The sequence below is a fragment of the Callorhinus ursinus genome, unplaced genomic scaffold (genome assembly GCF_003265705.2).
Source record: "Callorhinus ursinus isolate GAN/ISIS: 27379988/994484 unplaced genomic scaffold, GSC_fseal_2.0 scaffold81, whole genome shotgun sequence".
Classification (NCBI taxonomy): domain Eukaryota; kingdom Metazoa; phylum Chordata; class Mammalia; order Carnivora; family Otariidae; genus Callorhinus; species Callorhinus ursinus.
In genome coordinates, this window is record NW_027397143.1 from 1,166,424 (window position 1) to 1,187,508 (window position 21,085).

General features: G+C 59.1%; 1 protein-coding gene and 1 long non-coding RNA gene across 4 annotated transcripts in view; one reads left to right on the plus strand and one right to left on the minus strand.

The window, feature by feature from the left end:
• LOC112816262 (uncharacterized) overlaps nucleotides 1-4,940 on the minus strand; it is a 143,212-nt gene extending 138,272 nt beyond the window's left edge. The window contains exon 1 of the long non-coding RNA XR_003206153.2: nucleotides 4,654-4,940. This is a non-coding gene — a long non-coding RNA (uncharacterized lncRNA). The remainder of the gene's footprint in view (nucleotides 1-4,653) is intronic.
• A 176-nt stretch (nucleotides 4,941-5,116) lies between these two features.
• Nucleotides 5,117-13,340, plus strand: N4BP3 (NEDD4 binding protein 3). Of its 3 annotated transcripts, none has more exons than XM_073887587.1 (5): nucleotides 5,117-5,290; nucleotides 10,034-10,908; nucleotides 11,174-11,701; nucleotides 12,056-12,310; nucleotides 12,423-13,340. In XM_073887587.1, the coding sequence occupies exons 2-5, from the start codon at nucleotides 10,588-10,590 to the stop codon at nucleotides 12,957-12,959; spliced, it is 1,641 nt and encodes a 546-aa protein (XP_073743688.1). In that variant the 5' UTR covers nucleotides 5,117-5,290; nucleotides 10,034-10,587; the 3' UTR covers nucleotides 12,960-13,340. The 3 variants fall into 3 exon arrangements, with proteins under 3 accessions (XP_073743688.1, XP_073743689.1, XP_025718461.1); XM_073887588.1 differs by having other exon boundaries at nucleotides 10,065-10,908; XM_025862676.2 differs by having other exon boundaries at nucleotides 10,561-10,908.
• The last annotated feature ends 7,745 nt before the right edge of the window (nucleotides 13,341-21,085 follow it).

A 21,085-nucleotide genomic window follows, 5' to 3' on the forward strand; every position in this document is an offset into this window, starting at 1 on the left:
CCGAAGGCAGATGCTCAACCGACTGAGCCACACAGGCGTCCCATACCCTGATGTTTTTTTCCTCCCTTTGTACATTTTCTCAGTTGTGGTAAGATACACATAACACACAATTTGCTATGGTAACCACTTGTAAGCGTGCAGTCCGGCGGTGTTAGGCACATCCGTGCTGTGGTGCAACTGATTTCTAGAACACCTTCATCCTGTTGATGTGCAGTTTTGCAGTGACTTCCCCAGGCTTCTCTTAATACTCCCCTCACCCCGTCCCACCCGTAATTCCCTTTGATGGAGGGATGGGAGAGGCCAGGTCTTCCCAGCTCCATGCGGGTGGCAGCCGGGCCTGGGGCCAGGTTTCTGGGGACCCGCCAGTGGGCCAGCCGGGCGGCCTCGACATGGGGCGGCGTTGGCACTGCAGTCCCAGCTGGCTCCTGCAGGTCTGAGCTCTCTGCCCCAGGACAGGCACCCGAGCAAGCCCTGGCAGCTCTTAGCTTCCACCCTAACCCGCAGCCTGGGGCTGCCCCGGTCACTGGGGGAGGGCAGGCAGCAGGGGTGAATAAAGGCTCCTCCCCGGTACGGGTGACTCAGGGAGGGCCGTCCAGGTCCCGGAAGTCCACTTTCACCCCAGGGTGGGGGGTACGTCTCCCTGGGTGCAGTGGCAGGGCGGCCGCACTTGGTCCTACCAGCTTGACCCCAACAGTCGCAATGCCACAAAGTGGCTTTTTTGCAGACGGTGTGTTGGAGCTGAATCCAGCCAACCGTCAGGTCCTGGAGGAGGCCCTGGGGGAGTCTGGACATAGACTGGGGGCCGGTCGCTGTGTGTTCGGGGCTTGCTGTCTCCTGAGGGTGACAGATGAGCCACAAATCTGCACTGCAACTCGTGTTGCCACAGTAACAGCGGATGGGGGCGGGGGTGGGAGGAGGGACACAGTTGGTGCCCTTAATGCATTCTCCCCAAGACTGGCGAGTACAGATGAGGACACTGAGGCAGCCCCCAGGGCAGAGGCACACCGGGCCGGGGCAGGGGTCAGGCCCGAAGGAGCTGCAGGACCGGTCCTGAAGCTAGGGATGCCACCGCTCCAGCAGGGGAGACTGGGGACGGAATGCGTGGGCTGGGATGCACCCTCTGGGGCAGGGTGGGCGACAGCTGGGAGCCTGGGCAGCCAGAGTCAAGGGGACCATTCCAAGGTTTCACGAGCGGCTCCTGGATGTTAGAGTCCCGGTCAGTCTCATGCACATCCTCGCCCAGGGAGACAGACCCGAGGCACCACAAGTGCATGCTGGGTGGGGGCCAGCCACTTCAAGACGGGCTCCAAGAAGCATTCTGTCCTTCTGACAATCTTTCCTCCTTTTCCCATCAGAAGGGAGAAGGACAAACTAACATGTTCAGATGCCTACCATCTGCCAGGAGCCGCGTTGCATGCTTTGCAGACATTATTTCACACGAGCCCCTTGTTTGAGATGAGAAAACAGAGGTGCACAGACAGAAAGTAAATGGTCCAAGGTTAGCTGATTCCAGAAGTGGTTGCAGCCACGGAGCTTGCTTCCTTTCTCCTGGCCTGGTGCCCTCAGGGCCTCAGGCCTTGGCATCTGGGCGTTGTGGCTGAACCTGGCAGGCTAGGAGGCAAGAGACCCAGCTCCCAGGGCCAGCTCTGCCAGGAACTAGCTCTGATGTGTGTTTGGGGGACTTTTTCCATCAGAGGAGGTTGGACAGAAGAGACCCAAGGGTACAATGTGAATGCTCTATGGTTTATGCCCTAAGGTATGTGCTTGTGAATCTGTGCAGGAGGGCATGAAGGTGAAGGGCACAGGGTATGTGGAGGTGGACAAGGAGGCACTCTTTGGATTGGGACCAAAGCTGCCTCTCCCCTGGGGCAGCTGGTCCCCTTGGGCCCCTGCACTCCCCATGGCGGGGGTGGGGGGGGAGCAGGACAAACTCCAAAGGCTCAGAGAAGCCAGGCAGGAAGGAGCATCTGCCAGGCCGGCTTCCCAACTTCCAGGGAGGAGTGGTGGTGGTGTGGGGTGTTCTTGGCAGCCTGGAGCACAGAGCCCGTGCAAGAGGTGGGAGACAGACAGCCTCGTCCAGGCTGGAGAGGGCGTGGACAGTTTTGTTTCTTTGACCGAGGGCTCTGCTAGAGGGATAGAGCCAGGCTGCTCTGGTGCACCTGCCCCCCCCCACCCCCACCGGCTCCAGCCCCCTGCACTCTGCACCCAGCCCTCTTCAGAGAAGTTCAACAGGTTCAACAGGCCTCTGCTCTGCAAGTTGCCCTTCTTTGCTGCAGGAGCGCTTTCTAGGGATTCCGTTCAGCCAGGACCCTCCTGCCCTTCTCCCCTTCCCTCCCGGTGCTAAACACCCCTCCCGTTGGGAGGTTCCAAAACACTGCACATCCTTCCCCTCCTGCCTCCCTCTGGCAGCCTGGTGCAGGGAAAGAACATTGGACTCGGGGGTCATGATCTTGGATAAGTTGCCATGTTTGTAACAACAAAAAGGGGAGGGGGTGAATCTGAGTTTTCACCAAAACTTATCTTTGATGCCCCACCTTCTCCTCATGTAATTTCTGGCCAAAACAAGACAATTCTGCATTCAAACTATCTCATGAATCTTCTCCATCTCTTCCTCTCCCCACTGCCCCTGCCTTCTGTGGCTGTTTCTTTTCTTTTCTTTTTCTAATTTTTTTAAAAAATCTATTTGACAGAGAGAGAGGGCACAAGCAGGGGGAACAACAGAGGGAGAGGGAGAAGCAGGCTCCCCGCAGAGCAGGGAGCCCGAGGGGCGGAGCTCAATCCCAGGACCCCGGGATCACGACCTGAGCAGAAGGCTGACGCTTAACGGGCTGAGCCACCCAGGCGACCCGCGTGGCTGTTTCTGTTCCCTGAGATCCCTATAGTCCAGCCTCCCTGCCTTGACCTCTACACAGGGCCTGGGTACACAATACCCCAAAGTCCAGCTGGGTCCTCACACCTCCCTCTCTCAACACCTCAGAAGCTCCTGGCACATAGTTGGTTTTTTTTTAAGACTTATTTATTTATTTGAAAGAGAGAGAGCATGAGCAGGGGGAAGGGCAGAGGAAGAGGGAGACAAAGCAAGCCCCAACTAGGGGCTCCATCCCAGGACCCTGAGATCATGACCTGAGCCGAAATCAAGAATCAGAGGCTTAACCAACTGAGCCACCCAGGCGCCACCCTCCCCAGCACCTATTTCTTTATTTTTTTTAAGATTTTATTTATTTATTTGAGAGAGAGAGAATGAGAGACAGAGAGCATGAGAGGGAAGAGGGTCAGAGGGAGAAGCAGACCCCCCGCTGAGCAGGGAGCCTGATGTGGGACTCGATCCTGGGACTCCAGGATCATGACCTGAGCCGAAGGCAGTCTCTTAACCAACTGAGCCACCCAGGCACCCTCCAGCACCTATTTCTAATTAATGAGCTTGCATTCCCCGGAATGTGCCCTGCCTTCTCCAGCTAGAGGCTCCTGACCACGGTGAGGCCCTTCCTCCATGGAAATGCTTCCCATCTGTCAGGTACAACCTCAAAATCCATCTCCCCAATGAGGCCTTTCCTCGGGTCCCCCGAAAGGTGAAGCGTGTCCTTGTGCTGAACCTTCATCTGTCCCAGCGAGTAACCCCACCAGACTGGGGTGCTCCTCGAGGGCTAACATCCAGAGTAGTAGAGAGTCTTCTTAGAGATGAGTCCCCTTAAGTTTGGCACTTCCATCGTTAGCAAATGGGTAAGGACAGCACTAAAGACAAGGGGTTGCAAATTGGTGACCCATGGGCCCAGAATGATCCATGGGGACACAATTTCTCTTCTTCATTGTGGTAAAATTCCCACACCATAAAATCAACCATTTTCAAGTATACAGTTCAAAGGCATCTAGTACATTCACAAGGTTGTGCAACCACCACCTCTCTCTGGTTCCAAAACATTTCCTCATCCCAAAAGGAAACTCCATGCCCATTAAGCAGTCATTCCTCATTTTCTCTCCCTACAGCCTCTGGCACTAATCTGCTTCCTATCTCTCTGGATTTACCTACCTCATCTAAGTGGAATCTTACCACAGGGGGCCTTTTCTGTCTGGTTCATTGCACTTAGCCTCATTTTTTTCGAGGCTCATCCATGTTGTAGCAGGTATGACCACTTCGTTCTTTTTTATGGCTGAATACTATTCCATCGCATTGATATACCGCAGTGTGTTTATCCATTCATCACTGGATGGGCAATTTGGATCTTGTCGCCCACCTTTGGCTACTGTGAAGAGTCGGGCGGCAAACATTCGAGTACAAACACTTGCCTGGGTCCCTGTTTTCAATTTTGGGGATATATACCTAGGAGTAGAATTGCTGGGTCATAGGATGACTAGGTTTAACTTTTTGAGGAATACACGCACTTTCACTGCTTGAATCTGGATACCTTCAAGTGTCCATCTCTGTCTGTCTCCATCTCTCCTGCATTGTCTTACACTCGTTTGACTCACATTATTTGTCTGGCCCCTGAAGACATCTGAACTTGCTGCCCCTAGAAGGCTCTGGCGGCAAAAAATAAATAAAAATAAAATGCTTAGCGCCGAATTCAGTCGCTCAGGAGCCAGAGACCTCGGGTCTATCTCTCCATCTCTCGGAGTACTATTTTGCTCCACCTCTGAACCGGTAATAATGCTTACCTAAGAGGAGGCGGCGAGGATCTGGGAGGTGATGGACGGAACGCGCCTCTCCGGGAGCTGCCGAGTTCTGGAAACCGAGAGGGGCGGGCGAGGCCAGGAGGAGGAGGAGCGGGGCGGGCAGGGCGCCCTCCGGGCACGTCGGCGGCGCCGGGGGGGCTGCCGACCCTTCGGGGATCAGCGCGGCGCGCAGGGGGCGGCGGCGGCGCGGGGCGCAGCCGGCAGCGGAGCTCGGGCGGCTCGGGCGCGGGGCGCCTCGGCGGGCCGCGGCGGGGCTGGCGCGGCGAGTCCGGGCGGGGCTCAGGTTGGCTCGCGCTGGGCGGGGGTTGCCCCCCGTCCCCGCCCCCCACATCCGGGGGCCCGGCCGGTCCCTGGGCTGGCGGCGCGCCGGTGAGTCAGGCCGGGTTTTCCCTCCGCCTCTGGGCCAGGCGAGCGAGCGCCGCGGAGCGCGCGTCCCTCCCTCGCCAATCCGGCTCCGGCGCCCGCCCGCCCGCCCGCCCGGCCGCGTTTTCCCCGGCGTCCGCCGCCCGGCCGCTCCGAGCCGCCTCGCAGTCTCGCCCGGAGCCGGTGGCTGGAGGGAGGGTTCGAATCCTTGCGAGGGAACCGTAGCGCGCGAGGGGCGCGGAGCGGCGCCAGCATGGTAAGTGCGACGCGCCGGGGGCCGGGGACTGGGCTCGGGGGTGGGGCGGGCCGCCGAGGTCTCGCTTTCCCGGCGACCTTGGCCAAGCCGCAGCCCTTGGCCGGCGAGGTGCCCGTCTGAAAAGTGGGCGGGGGTGGCGGGGTGCGGTGTGCGCCCAGGTGCTCCCTGTTTCCAGACACTGAAGCACCGAGGCGCGGGATCAGGGACCGACCGCGACGCTCCTCTGGAGGGGCAGGCGGCAGGTCACGCTGCTCTCTGCAACCCCTGCAAAATGTGCTCTCCCCGGAGCAGGGCCCGGGACCCCTGCGCCGCGGCTGAGGTGGGGCAGGCGCCCTTGGCGCGGGAGTCTGACCCGGGCTTCGGCCCCCCGGCTCCGCCGCTCCGGGCAGGCCCAGGGAGGGGCCAGCAAGAGACTCCCCCTCCCGCCCCCCAGGTAGCTCGCTGACCTCCCGCAGTTCTGGGGAGCCCACGCCTCCGCCACAATCTTCCCGGCGGGGAAATTCCGTGGGGATGCCAGCATCGTCTGTTCCTCCACCTTCGCCACGAGACCCCTCTCCCGCCCCCTCCTGGATACCCCCTTCCTGCTCCCGTCTCCTGTCCTGTAAGGGCGGCAGCTGCCGGCCCGCTGCCAGAGACCAGGGATCCCCGTCCTGTGGGCACACTACCAGTTCTTGGAGGCCGGAGCACCATCCCAGTCTGGCCAGAGCCTTTGGCCAAAGCGAGGGCCGGCCTGGGGCCAGGACATCAGGACCCTGGCTGTGTCTGGAAAGAGGACTGAGCTGGGACCTGTCGCCTCCCACCCTGCACCCAGCCCCCCAGTGCAGATTGGGGCTCTCCTCATTTGCATCTGGGGCTTAGCCTGGCTGACCTGCGACCTTGGCCCCCGTGTCCTCTCCCTGCTCAGCCAAGGAGGGAGCGGAGGCAGGAGGCCATCCTGGGCCCAGTGATCAGCCTCCTCCCAGGGCCCTCCTGGGCAGGGCTCCCCTGCTGGCTGGCTGAGTGTGGGTGTGTATGTGCGAGACTGAATGAATGCGGCCAGCCTGCTCTCGCCACCGCCTCTAGAACTAGCAGCTTCCAGGGCTCGAGTCCCCAAGCAGCAATGCTTCTGCTATTTCTCTCTGACCCAGGCGCAGGCAGGAGGAATTCCATGCTGAGGGGACTGGGGTCCAAACCTGCCTGGTTGTAGATGCCCTTGGGGGAAGCAGCTGTGGGGGGCTGGGCGGACATACATATACTGCAGCGTGTGCCCATGGAAGGCAGCTGGTGACCCCTGGCTGGGACAGCAGTAGAGAAGGGCCTTGCCCAGGGAGTTGGAATTGTTCATCATTATGGGATCTTGGGCAACTGGCTTCTGGGCTTCAGTTTCCTTGCCTGCCCCTCACTAGGCTGTTATAGAGATGAGCTCAGATGATGAAATAAAAGGGCTCGGAGAACTGTGGAGTGGTATACATCTCTATGTGACTCTGTGGTGATACTAAGACTCACTCCTCTGGGGTTAGATGCAGGGCTCGGCCTCTTCAGGTGTCTCGGTGGAACTGGGGTATGCTGGCCTCTCCCATCAGGGCGCTGAGCCCCCCTCACCCACTGCCCCTCCTTTGGAGCTGGGACATTCCAGTCGCAATTCCTCAGGGGCAGCTGCAGACACTCCCTTCAGTGAAGCTGATCCCCCAGCAGGTGATGGGACTCTCCCCTGGGGCCTGGCTCTGGAGGGGCTAACCACGGCCAAGGCTGGACTGGGAGCTTCAGGCCCACATGCTCTTGGAGGGGCCAATCTAGAGGAGAGGCCCACTGGGGTCAGGGTGGGCTTCTTTGTTTTTTTTAAGTCACTTTTTTTGTTTTAAGATTATTTATTTATTTATTTATTTATTTGAGAGAGAGAGAACAAGTGGGTGGGGGGAGGGGGAGAGTCAGAGGGAGAAGCAGACTCCCCACTGATCAGGGAGCCCGACAGGGGTTCGAGCCCAGGACCCTGGGATCACGACCTGAGCAGAAGGCAGATGCTTAACAACTGAGCCATCAGGGTGGGCTTCTAAACCTGAGGAGCCGTGTACTTTCTCCAGTGCAGCTGGACATGACCTCAGGCACGTGCTTTTACCTCCTGGGCCTCAGTTTCCTCTTCCAAAGGGGAGGATGTCAGTATTCCCAGGTGTTGTGAGGCTGGGGTGAGCCCCGTGTCAGGCTGACTAACGGACGCCAGGGTGCTTCCCTGCGTGTCCTGTCTCTGTTTCATGGCCAGGGTGGCTCCCTAGCCTCGTGTTCCTGTCTCCACCAAGGGTTGATCCTTAAGAGATGCCCCTCTGTGTCCAGGGCTTTCAGTGCTGCTGGCTAATCTTGGGGCCAGGGGTTGGGGAACAGGAGCTCAGGGGTCCTGTTGGGGCCAGCTGGGTCCCGTGCAGAATATGACCCAGCCCAAACCTAGCCAGCATGGTGGTGGGGAGGCTGGGGCGGGTTTCAGCTCTGTGCGGAGCTCTGAGCCTCAGGGCATGTACTGAGCTCTGGGCAGAGGAGCCCCTGGAGGCATTCGGAAGAGGCCCTGCTTTTTGCTCTGCTGTTCCCAGAGGAGCGGCAAGGCACTTGCCTCCCTCCCTCCTCCCCCACCAGATCCTCTCCAGCCCAGCCTGCACAGCTGCCCTGGCCTGATTAGGCCAGTCCCTGGGCCTCCAAGCAACGGGGAAGGAATGTGTGTGTTGAGGGGAGGTGGGATGGACCCCTTTAGGAAAAGGGACTGTCCCCAGACTGAGACCTGGGCAGGGTGGAGCCTTCGAGAAGCCCGGGGCCTCAGCCCTGCTGGGAGAGCTGATAATACAGCCTGAGAAGTCCCCTAGGAAGGTTTGGGTGGAGGGCGAGGGCCTTGGGGAAAGACAAAAGGAAGGGGCTGTCTGTGTTCCCTTCGTCCAGTTCCACAACTGTCTCTAATTGCTTAGGTCACACGTGGAGAGAAGCCCCTCACCCCCCCCCACACACACACACCTCTCTGCATCTAGCCTGGGGGCTTGGTAGGACAACTGGGTCTTCTTGCTAGTGTAGTGCTAGAGCATTCGCATGTCATGTGTGTGTCCCAGAGGGTGCTCAGCGCTGTGAGGGTGACCTTGTCCGTGACTGTGTGCTGTTGGATGTGACCGTCCGTGCTATGTCCTCTAACACAGGAGCTACCATGCTGCTCACTGACTGGACTGCGGTTTGTGGGGGGAGGTATGTTCTCTTCTGGCCCATGACTGCCTCTAGTTCAAGGGCTCTCTCCTGGGACCTGAGATCCTTTGTGGGGAACCAAGGGTGCCTGTTATCCCTCCCTGAGACAGGAAGTCAGGATCTGTGTTTGGGGGCAGGTGGGCGTATTCGGCACCCCCGCCACCATCCCCACCCCCATGCTTGCACTCGGCTTCTGGTTCCTGAGACCCTTCACCTCCATTGTCTCTGTGATGGAAACCCAAAAGGAAGACGGGGCAGGCAGTCTCACCCACTTCAGAGATGGGACAACTGAGGCATGGCAAAGGGAGAAGCCATAGTGGCCGGGTCCCCATGGAGAGACAGTGGGAGGACAGGGCTGGAGACCGGGTTCTTGGCTGTCCACCTCCCTGAGAAGCAGCGACAAGAGCTGAGTGTGCTCAGACACAATGGGTGTCTGTCACTGGGTTCGCCTGTCATGGTAAGGAGGTGTCAGATTGGGAGGCAAGATACTTCAGTTCTAACCCTTTGGGCTGTGGGTGCCATCCCATCCTCCCCGGGCCCCCCCCTAAACATTCGACAGCCATCCTGCTGAGATCACAGGCATCTCATTCCAACCAGCTCTGTGACCTTGGGCAAGCCACTCCACCTTTGGAAGCCCCAGTGCCCTTGCCTTCAAAGAGGAACAACAGCTCTATCATGATACTCAGACCCCTACGCAGGGCTGCGTTGCTGGAGGTGGCCAGCACCTATGATTCCTTAACTGGATGAGTCCCCCGACCCTGTGTGCCCTGTGACCTCCTCAGAGGCTATTAGCTGGCCACGGGGTGGGGGTGGGGAGCAGGGCCCTGCCCCCCATCCCTCCCACTCCCGGAGAGCTTTGTCTTCCACAAACACAAAACCTGGAAATGGTTGAGGAAGATGGAGCCTCCTAACGACCATTGTTTGAGGTGGGAGTGGGTGTCCCGGAAGCAAATTGGGGTGGGTGGGGGGCGCACAGCTGCTGCACGCCGGCTGGGTGTCTGTATGGGAATGGGAGCAGTTGCTCATGGGGGGGCGGAGGCAGAGAAGAAGGTGGCATTCACTCATTCGGCAGGTCCTGTCTGCACATCTACCATGTGCCAAGCCCTGGGCTGGACAGGGGATCCAGAGGGGGACTAGGGCCAGGCCCCGCCCTCCAGGGTGTGATCTCAGCACAGGTGGGAGTTGGTCCCTAACCTGGTCTGTGGGCTGCCTGCCTGGGAGGAGGTCATGTCTGAGCAGCTGAGCTCGGCTTCAGGCAGCCTGTGTTGACCCTGGCTATGGGCCAGGCCCTGAACTGGATGGACCCTTTGTCCTGTTATCTCAGCCCATCCTCCCAGCATCCCTGAGTGATAAGACTGCTCAAGGAAGCTAGGGCCCACACGTGATTGGCCCCACGCTGGGTCAAGATCTGGGACACCCCCCCTCCGGTGGTGGGTTTTGGGGTGGCAGAGGCTCCCACTGTCCCTTCCCTCTGTCTCCCGCCACTGCCCCTATGACTTCGTGAACACCTGTTCCGGAAACTGGCCATTGTTCCCGCCATCCTTCCTCCCCTAGGCCCTTCCTGTTTGTGTCCCTCCCACTGCAGCCCCCAACCCCACCCATGCCAGGTGCTTCCCTTGGAGAACTCTGATCCACTGCAGGAAGAGGGGCTGAACTGGGTTTTCCCCCTCCTCGGAGAAAAAGAAGGAATGGGGAGCCAGAGGCCACGCCCCTCCAATTTGGGTGAGGAGCCTGGCAGGAGAGTGAACAAGGTCAGAGTCACACAGAGCCTGAGTCCTCAGCTGGCCCAGTCCTGGGAGGGGCCCTGTCCCACTGCTTTGGGCCTATTGCCCCATGTCCCCCAATCACACTGGCCCGTAGCTGCAGCTGGGGCACCAGGCTGGTGGCTTGGGGGCCTCTACCCCCTTTCTCTTGCCAGCCTAGGAATCCTGTCCTGGATTCTGTCCAGGACCCATGCTGCCTCCGGGGCCTGGGCCAGGTAGGGAGCTGACACAGAGAACACGTACCTGGTTTTAGGGGATCAGGGAAGTTGGGCAGCAAATGCCCACCTGCCCCTAATGGAGCCTCCCGATCCCCCGAAGCAGCTGCCTGCGCCCTGTTGAAACTTCATGGCCACAGCCCCAGGCCCTGCCGGCATTGCCATGGGCAGCGTGGGCAGCCTGTTGGAACGGCAGGACTTCTCCCCCGAAGAGCTACGGGCAGCACTCGCGGGGTCCCGGACTTCCCGCCAGCCTGATGGGCTCCTCCGGAAGGGCTTGGGCCAGCGTGAGCTCTTCAGCTACCTGCACCTCCCCAAGAAGGACGGTAAAAACACCAAGAGGGCCCCTCGGAACGAGCCTGCTGACTACCCCACCCTCTACTACCAGGAACATCCTCGGGCTGGCGACTTCAGCAAGACTTCACTGCCCGAGCGGGGTCGCTTTGACAAGGTGCATCTCTGCCCACTTCCCTCCCTAGTGTTGGAGGGTGGGAATGGGGGGGGGGCTTGGGGTCCCCTCGGAGAGCCGGGTCCTTGGATGGGGCTGGGACATGACCCTCCTGCTGTAGGCTGGCCTGAGCTTGGTCACAGGTCACCGCCCCCTGGGGACATGCACCCCAGAGTCTCAGAGAGGATCCCAGGGGGCTGTAGGGACATCGGAGGGCAGAGCTGAAGTCAGCCCGGGGCCTCAGACCTGCCCTTTTTCTTCCTGGCAGTGCCGCATCCGCCCATCGGTGTTCAAGCCCGTGGCGGGCTCTGGGAAAGGCTTCCTGTCCATGCAGAGCCTGGCGGCCCACAAGGGCCAGAAGCTGTGGCGCAGCAATGGCAGCCTGCACACACTGGCCTGCCACCCCCCACTGAGCCCAGGGCCCCGGGCCAGCCAGGCACAGGCCCGCGCCCAGCTCTTGCATGCCCTCAGCCTGGATGAGGGTGGCCCCGAGCCCGAGCCCAGCCTGTCCGACTCCTCCAGCGGGGGCAGCTTCAGCCGTAGTCCTGGCACCGGCCCAGGCCCCTTCAGCTCCTCGCTGGGCCACATTAACCACCTAGGGGGCTCCCTGGACCGGGCCTCACGGGTCCCCAAGGAGGCTGGGCCCCTGGCTATGCTGAGCTGCCTGCCTGAGCCACCGCCCCCCTATGAGTTCTCCTGCCCCACCGCCGAGGAGGTGGTGGCCATGCTGCCTGACACCTGTGAGGATCTCAAGAGGGGCCTTGGTGATGAGGATGGCTCCAACCCCTTCACACAGGTGAGGGCGTCCCCCTTCCACACCCTGGGGTCCTGTTCTGCCCCTTGGCATTGGGGTGCAGGGAAGACTGGAGGGGCCCCAGCCAGCTCACCTACGTGTCTCTGGCCACAAGAGAGTAAGGAAGATGGAAGTGATCTAGTCCCCCGCCCCCCACGTGATGGAGATGTCGTGTCACTGGCAGCCCTGGCTAGCCAGGAATTGGGTGGAAGGGAGGAGGAGAGACTCCCTGAGAGGGCCGTGTGTTGGGGACACTTCCCCTCCAGCCACGGCTGGGGTGTTGTGCAGGGGTCTAGCTATGGGAGCGGGGCCGTGTGCGGATTTCCCAGCGTGGCAGGCGCCTCTTGCCCTCGGCAGGTGCTGGAGGAGCGCCAGCGGCTGTGGCTGGCTGAGCTGAAGCGCCTATACGTGGAGCGGCTGCACGAGGTGGCTCAGAAGGCAGAGCGCAGTGAGCGCAACCTCCAGCTACAGCTCTTCGTGGCCCAGCAGGAGCAGCGGCGGCTGCGCAAAGAGCTGCGGGCGCAGCAGGGCCTGGGCCCCGAGCCTCGGCCCCCCGGCGCCCTCCCAGAGGCCGACCCTAGCGCCCGACCCGAGGAGGAGGCCCGATGGGAGGTGAGAGACCAGGCATCCTATAAACTTTCCGTGCCCTCCGCCGCCGACGGTCGCGTCCTCGGCCGCCCGCCCCCCGCCCTTACCCGCTCTCGCCCATCCTGTGTCCCTCCAGGTGTGCCAGAAGACAGCGGAGATCAGCCTCCTGAAGCAGCAGCTGCGGGAGGCCCAGGCGGAGCTGGCGCAGAAGCTGGCGGAGATCTTCAGCCTGAAGACGCAGCTGCGGGGCAGCCGGGCGCAGGCGCAGGCGCAGGACGCGGAGCTGGCCCAGCTGCGCCAGGCGGTGCGGAGCCTGCGGGAGCCGGGCCCGCGGGAAGAAGGCCCGGGCAGCTGTGAGACGGACGACTGCAAGAGCAGGGGGCTGCTGGCCGAGGCGGGCGGCAGCGAGGCCGGAGGGGGCGGAGGGGGCGCCGAGCAGCTAAGGGCCCAGCTGGTGCAGGAGCGGCTCCGCGCCCAGGAGCAGGCGCTGTGCTTCGAGCGCGAGCGGCGGACGTGGCAGGAGGAGAAGGAACGGGTGCTGCGCTACCAGCGGGAGATCCAGGGAGGCTACCTGGACATGTACCGCCGCAACCAGGCGCTGGAACAAGAGCTGCGGGCGCTGCGGGAGCCCCCAGCGCCCTGGAGCCCTCGGCTGGAGTCCTCCAAGATCTGAGGCCAGCGGCTGAGCGGGCGGCAGGAGCACCGCCGAAAAAATGGCCTGGACCAGCCCGCCCCGAGGTGATGGCCGGCTCCTTCCTTACACTGGTCTGTGGCAGAAGCTGCGGAGGCCGGCCAGGGGTGGGGAGGCCCACCGCGAGGAGGGCTCCCGTGGTGCCGTGGGCTGGATAGGCTGCCAGGGCGGCAGGAGCCAGGGCAAGTCTTCCAGGCAGAGGAGCCCCTTCGCGGGGCCCCGCCCCGCTCCCGGGAGTGAGAGGTGGCCCAGAGGAGGAGGTTGGGGAATGGAGGGCCCCATGATGCAGAAGGGCGGGCGTGAGGGAGGGAGGCTGGGATGGGAACACTGGCCTCCCCCAGAATAAAACCACATTTTCTACAAGGAGCCCCCCCCCCCCGCCAGAGGCTACATTGGGCCTGTCCCTGGCCTGAGTCTAGAGGATTGTGGATGGTTGGCGTCGGGGGCCCTTTGACTGGGCTGTAGCTCCCCTCCATGGTCATGGTCCGTGGGAGGGTGTGCCCTGTGCCCATGCGTGTGTGCACGCGTGTGTGCAACCGCTGGGCATGCGTGTTGGGGAGTGGAGGAATCCTTTTGCCCCGGCACTACATGGTTCCTTAGCTGCCGTGTGGGCTGAAATGCTTTTCTTCAGCACCAGTGGGATTTTGCAGAAGGAACAATGCCAGAGAACCCAGAAAAAAGCAAAAGGTCCAGTCAACCAAGCCATGGCTAGAACATGAAACATTCTCTTGGTAGGAACTCTGGGCCCTGGGTACCCAGCCCCCTGCTGGGTTTGGGGCTGGCCTAATACAGCTTCCGCCTAGAGCACCCAAAGGCTCCAGGAGGGCCCTGCCCCTCCCAGAATGCACCTCCCATCTTTCCGTCTGCCTGTGGCGCACCCCTCCCTCCACAGGAATGGGAGGCCCCAGGAAGGTGCAGGAAACAGGCAGAGAAAGCTTGTGAGTTGGTTACTTGGTAAAGGGCCTGCAGGGCAGCAGGGAATGTGGCCATTTCCCTGTAGGCAATGGAAGGCCAAGGGATATTTTTAAGCAGGGGTGAGATGTGATCTGATTTGTATTCTGGAAAGCTCTGTGCTGAGAGGAAGCAACCCTCCACCTCCAGCCCCACACCAGGCTCCCTGACCCTTGGTCTCAGCCCAGGCTGGTCCTCAGACCCCTCCAGCCTACTCCCACCCCTAGGCTCTCAGCAGTCTGGTTTCCCTTCTGGACTTTTGCTCCCTCCTGGGTGGGTGGCCCAGAGCACAGACCTAGTCTGGCACGCAGGTGGCCCGTCACCACTCCTTGCAGTAAAGTTCAGCATCCTTATGGGCGCATCGCTGTAACTGCTGCTGGGCCATTGAGCACCTCCTGTCTGTTAGGCCTTCGGTGCGTGGGCTCTCAGGGTTGAATTAGATGGTGCTCCCTGCTCCAGGGGAGCCAGCCCGCAGACCTCCCAGTCCCTGCCCTGATGGGGCAGCTGCAACCTCTGACAAGTTCTCTGCAGAAACCCCAGTTTGCTCCCATCACCCATGATTCCCCCTTCCCAGGCCATGCCTGGCCACTCCTCACGCCCCAGCAGGTGGGTCCTGGTGGAGTCGCTGTGCTGGGGTACAGGTACCCACGGGGCTGTGGAGCATGCGCTGATATGCCCCGCCTTTTCAGGGTGGAGAATGGGGTGTGTGAGTTGTCTGCCGTGGGTATGGTGTGTTTATGGCCATGTAAGTGGCAGGTGCATGTGGAGCTGTCTTGTGGGTGGTGGGTGTGTCTGGGGGTGTGTTTGGGGCTCCCGGGTTGGGAGGCCGGGAGGGCTGCTTGCTGGCTGTTCCTTCTGCTCCATTTCTTCCCTCCAGCCCCAGCCCAGCCCCTCTTGGCTCTGGCCAGGCTTGGGTCAAGCCTGTGGCCAGGACAGACCCCCACGCCTAGCTGAGCCTGCGTCCTCTGCCGGGTCAGGGAAACGGAGCACTCAAGTTAAGCAGGTCTGTCTCCCACAGGCCTTGGAACCTGTTTCACAGATCCCTCCAAACCAAGGTCTCTGGGCCAGTGACCCTCCAGACCCTCTAGTGACCTAAAGCCTGGGTCATTCCCTCCCTGCAACCTGGAGCTGGTCAGGCTGGGTGCCCGGGTGCCCATGTGCCCCACCGCGGCTGGGGTCCACCTTCCGGTGTACCATCTCTGCGGAAGGGCTCCCCACCCAGCAATTAGAGAGCTGGGCCGGCGAGTACAGCCAGCGGGGAGTGGGTGGGCGGTACCAAAACTTGGCAGCTCTGCCAGAAACCAGGGCCAGACCCAGATGCAGGGGGAGGGCGCGAGAGAGAACTGAAGCTGGGGTGGCTCCGAGGGAACCAGATCCCTGCTGGGCAAACCAGTTCCCAGGTCCCCCAGCCGGCTGGGTGGCTCTGGGACCAGCCGATCACAGGTGCCACGGCCGCGGCCCCTGCTCTGGAGCAGCCCCTCCCTCCTGTGCCCCGTGGGCCTGCCCCTCAGCTGCCCAGAGGCCCCTTCCCCCAGCAGACTAGGCCCAGGAGGCCAATTCTCCAGAACTGAGGCCGCTCCCCGAGCTGGACTCTGTGCCCCTGATCTCTCCTGTTCTCAGCTCAGAGTGTCACATCTTCCAGTGGCTCTCTGGGCCCCCTTTGTCTATCACTTGGAGCATCTGACAGCCTGATAATGGCACCCTTTCTGACCCCAGCAGCCCCTCACAGGCGCTCTGGGCCCTCGTCCTCCAGGTAGAGCCTCCTCACAGATCTTACTTCCTCGAGAAAGCTTTCCTTGAACTCATGCCCTGCACTGTCTGGGCATTCCACCCCATCCCCCCACCCCCCGCTTCGTGTCCACAGACCCGTATATTTGCTGACATTGTCGGTCTCTCTCCACGGGGCTGTGGGCATTGCCAGGCAGGGCTGTGTGTTCTGTTTTTACCCTCAGAGCCTGCTCTGGCTCCAGCACAGAAGGCATTGGGACGGCGGGGGGGGCTTTGGAGTCAAGAGGGACCAGACCTCTCCCTGACTGGTGTGGGTTCAAGCTGGGGGTGGAGTGGCGTGGGTGGGGAGGTCTCCAGCTCTGGGTGTTCATTCACCATTCACGGACACCTGGGCCAAGCACTGGAGCTGCAGAGCGGGTCACCACTTCCTGCCCAGTGAGGTATGACATGCCTCCCTCAGGGCCAGACCTGAATCTCAGATGAGGAAGCCATAGTGGTCAAGGCCTCTCTGCCCCCATGACCCTTCCCTGTGGGGGGAGGGAGACAGCCACACACATACATCCGTGGTAGTGACCGGACCAGAAGAATGCAAACATACACACACAAGGGGACAACGGAGGGGCCTCCGTGGTGGCAAGTCAGCAGAGCATGGAAAATTACATTTCTCTGAGACCAGGGTGGGCGTGGGGCTATAGGTATTAGGGAGCCTTTCTTCAAAGACTGTCTCACAGTGACAATTCAGACCGAGTAACTCACCACCCGAGTAGGTGGGGCCCTCTATATCGGATTCAGAAAAGAAGAATGTTCTATTTCTTGCAACAAAACAAAAGTGAAATAGGTCATGAGAGGTGGGGCATGAGTACCATGGGATTCAGAGGAAAGTTGTTTCGCTTTTCACCGCAGGTGATGAGGGGTGTGCCTTGGGTGGGGGGCAGGTGTGTGTGACAAAGATTGACCAGACTTGGGTCAAGCACTTGTAACCTCTTCTTGCTCCTGACCTTGGAAGGTAGCCCTCCTTTACAGTCCAGTTCTAGCAGGATTCCTGCTAAGTTCGTTTAGTCAGAATTCCCATCTTCCATATCTGACTCCCCTCCATATGTAATCTGGTTCTTCATCTTCCACCATCCCCCAGGTGATGGCTTGGCCTGCCTTCAGCAAGACTCCTGTGAGGTACAGTTAGCTAGGCTACCTCCTGGCTGCCCCCCCCCTCCCGCTGCCGGAGGTGTCCTCTTAGTAATTTCTCATCCACTGACCCCCCACACCTGCTCCTTGGCCATCAATTCTACTTTTCCTTGTATTTGGAGTTGAGCCCACTCTCTCTCCCCTACTACAAAACCCCCCATTGCAATATCCCCTCTTGAATAAAGTCTTCCTTACCACTCTTTGACAAGTGCCGTGAGTACTTTTTTCTTTAGCAGGGATAAAGGTCTCTGAGGAAGGGAAATTGGGGGGATTTCCTCAGGAGCAGGGTGGGATAAGGGCATCCAGGATCAGCCTGGAACTGAACACACGGAGGTGTGGGGCAGTTCGGTGGGAGGGTCCTGTCTAGAAGGGTTTGAGGGGAGGCAAGGCAGCCCCTAGACAGACTGTAAGTTGGCACAGGAAGACTTCAGGCTGTGAGTGGGTCCCTCAGGCAGCCAAAGGGGAGGGCCAGAACCAGGGCTAGCTTTATGTGTGTGGTCTCAGGACCACACTCAGAAGGGCCCAACACTAGCTGTGAGGCACTGCTTTTGCCATTTTTCTTTTTCTTTTTCTTTTTTAGGTTTTATTTATTTATTAGAGAAGCAGAGTCCCTGCTGAGCAGGAAGCCCAACGCGGGGCTCCATCCCAGGACCCCGGAAATCATGACCTGCGCTGAAGGCAGACACTTAACTAACTGAGCCACCCACACGCCCCATCTGCTGTTGCCATCTTGAACTTTTTTTTTTTTTAAAGATTTGATTTATTTATTTGACAGAGACACAGCGAGAGAGGGAACACAAGCAGGGGGAGTGGGAGAGAGAGAAGCAGGCTCCCCACTGAGCAGGGAGCCCGATGAGGGGCTGGATCCCAGGACCCTGGGATCATGACCTGAGCCGAAGGCAGACACTTAATGACTGAGCCACCCAGGCGCCCCCCATCTTGAACTTCTTAATGATGCTCGAGCAAGGGGCCTCACATTTTCACTTTGCTCCAGAGCCTGTAAATGATGTAGCTGCTCCTGGCCTAAACCAAAGCCTTGCAAGGAGGGGCAGAAACAGAGAGAAGGAGCAGGAAACTGGTGGGTGCCACCTGGAGGGTGGAAAGAAGAGGCCTGAGCAGGCAACCCGAGCTCAATGGGCTGAGGCCCGATGCTCCCAGGTTCCACAGAGGACAGGCAGTGTCTGCTTCACCTGCTGTTGCCCTAACCCCAGCCAGCTATCAGGGGAGGGTCCATCTTTTCCTAGCCTGACCTTCCAGGGCTCAACTCAGGGAAGCAAGGAAGGCTGTATTTTCAGGGGAACGCTTGTCTTGTCTGCCACAAACCTTTTTGTTTTTTCTTTCTTTTTCTTTTTTTAAAGATTTTATTTATTTATTTGACAGAGCCACAGTGAGAGAGGGAACACAAGCAGGGGGAGTGTGAGAGGGAGAAGCAGGCTTCCCGCGGAGCAGGGAGCCCGATGCGGGGCTCTATCCCAGGACCCTGGGATCATGACCTGAGCCAAAGGCAGATGCTTAACGACTGAGCCACCCAGGTGCCCCAATGAAACTTTTTCTTTCTTTTTTTTAATCTAGTGTGTTCTTTGTGTACCTGGTCCGCCCCCAGCATTTTTTTAAGGTATAATTTACATACAGGAAAATACTTCCTTTGTAGGGTACAGTTTTTAGAACTTTGACAAATGCAGAAAGTTGCATAACCAACACTACAAGATACAGAATAGCTCCATTATGCCCCCCAAATTCCCCTCTCAGTCAGCCCTCCCCCCATTCCCCAACAATCAGTGATCTGTTTTCTCAATACCCTTCCTTTCCTTTTTTTCCCCTTTTTGTGAGCGGTGTATAATCCCTCCCCATATTAGAACATATTACAAAGTAGCAAGTAAAACAATAATACTACACCTCAATGGAAAGAATGAGGAGCCAGAAATAGATTCCATTCTGTAGAAAATCTTAATGTTAGGATAAAAGGTTTCCAAATGTGAGGGAAAAGGTAGGATCATTTAATAAGAGGTACTGGGATAACTGGACAAAAATTTGGGGGAAAAAATAAGCCATACTTTGCACTACCCCCTCCAAAATAAAATGGACATGTGTTGAGGAGTTAAATTTTTTTTTAAAAAATCAGGGGTGCCTGGGTGGCTCAGTCGGTTAAGCGTCTGCCTTCGTCTCCCGTCATGATCCCAGAAGCCTGCTTCTCCCTCTCCCACTCCCCCTGCTTGTGTTCCCTCTCTCGCTGTGTCTCTCTCTGTCAAATAAATAAATAAAATATATAAAAAAAATTTTTTTTCAAAATTAAATCCTAGGAAACTAGCAAAAGATTAACAGGACTATTACTGAGGGGCGCCTGGGTGGCTCAGTTGGTTAAGCGACTACCTTTGGCTCAGGTCATGATCCTGGAGTCCCGCATCGGGAGCGGGGAGTCCGCTTCTCCCTCTGACCCTCCCCTCCTCATGTGCGCTCTCTCTCTCATTCTCGCTCTCTCAAATAAATAAATAAAATCTTTAAAAAAAAAAAAAAAAAGGACTATTACTGAGTTAGTGGAGACCAGCTAAGTTTTTCGGCTTCGAAGCAGCCCCACCCCTCAACACAAACAAAACAAAAAAGCCACAGTCCCACCGAGCAAAGATTGACAAAATCATCTATGTAATAAAATGGTGCACGCTGAGAAGTAACAAAACCGCCGTGCAAGGAGAGCCACCTTTGGGGTGGATGACAATGACAAATAGAGGTGGAATGGCCTGGTATGGGTGTGTGCGCGCGGGCGGGACATTCAAAGTCCTTGGAGAAGCCAGGCTTTGCTCACGCCCATCTGGGCTGTGAGGCAGGCAAGGGCTCCCCCAGAGGAAGTGAGGAAGCCTAGGGCGTTTGGGCAGGTCTGAGAGGTCCTGCCGGCTTGGAGGCGGCTTCAGCCTAGCCGGCGGCCCCAGGCAGGGTTCACTCAACTCTCCGCCCCCGCGGCCCCCGCGTGGGCCAGGACCACCCAGGCTCGAGGTGCACAGACAGGCCTTTCTGGGATGCTCCGAGGACGCCCCCGCGGGCTCCCCGTGGGGCCGCGGACCGCCCTCTTCCCTGTATGTGTCATAAGGTTTTGGAGCCGCCAGTTCCCTCATTCAGAAGTAGAGCATATCGGCTACCTGGGAGGATTTTTGAGCACTTACTGTGTTCCAAGCACATGGTGTTGGGGATACAGCAGTGATGAGTACAAAGTCCTGGCCCCAATGGACCTTTTATCCTAAAAGGGGTGTGTGTGTGTGCGCGCGCGCGCTTTAGGGGCAGGAAGACAGAATAAACGAATAAACACACAATTTCGAGTCAAATGCTATAAAGAAAACAAAACTGGATTGTGCAAACGCTAAACAGAAAAGATTGTGCAAGGTGTTTAGGGGGGTGGGGTGGGGGGAGGGGGAGGTTGCTGTGGAATGACACTGGTCCCCAAAGGGAGCAGGAAGTCAGGGAAACAGAGATAGAGACTTTTCTCTTGGGCTGTTTCTAGTCAAAGTCCCTGAGGCCTGCGGAGGAAATGGGGGTTGGGGGACTTCTCTGCCCCTCCCCTGTATAGCAAGAGGGCCTGGGAGGATCGTGAATTCAGTCCCGGCCTGCGTTTGGGGTCATCGCCTTTCTCTTCCTTCTTAACCTTTACCCTTCCTCCTTAGGACGGTTGTGCAATCCCCTCTCTCCCCCTCCTCGGCCCCCCAAGGAGGGCGGTCACCGAGGGCGGCAAGACAAGGGCTGGGACCCCCAAGCAGAATCCTTCTGTTGCATACCCGATGGGTAGATCAAGTACAGGCTTAGGGGACCAGCGAGGCTGGGGTAGAAAAAAAGGACTTCTCTTTTAAAGATCACTTGATATTTTTTAAAAAGAGCACCAAGGAGCCATAGCAGGAAAGCTTAACTCTTGGACCCCTGGCATGTACTGTGCTGTTCGGGTTTGTCTTCATTTTGAAGGAGGGCGAAAGGCAGGGCGCCGGGAAGGCAGAGTCGTTTCGGGGTTCGGGTTTCCGAGAGCCGAGCTGGGGCGCTGGGACCCCGGGAAGGAAGGTGAAGCCCGGCCCCCCAGGCCCGCGCACCCCCGCCGGCCCACAAATGGGTCGGTCCGATTCCTTCCCGCCGAGAGGGAGGGTCGCGGCTCCGCCTCCGGCTGTGGGCACCCGGGGAAGCCCCGGGGGCGACAGCCGAGCGGCTGGAGGCCCGGCTTCCAGCGGCAACCCGGCTTCTGCAGGCGACTCCAGTCCAAGCGCGGGAGGGGGAAG

Bases quoted from the DNA above. Each gene is read 5' to 3' on its own strand.
- N4BP3 (XM_073887587.1), top strand. From the start codon at position 10,588: ATGGCCACAGCCCCAGGCCCTGCCGGCATTGCCATGGGCAGCGTGGGC. The intron at 11,702-12,055 runs GTGAGGGCGTCC...TGCCCTCGGCAG, and splicing joins GCTCCAACCCCTTCACACAG to GTGCTGGAGGAGCGCCAGCG. The intron at 12,311-12,422 runs GTGAGAGACCAG...GTGTCCCTCCAG, and splicing joins AGGAGGAGGCCCGATGGGAG to GTGTGCCAGAAGACAGCGGA.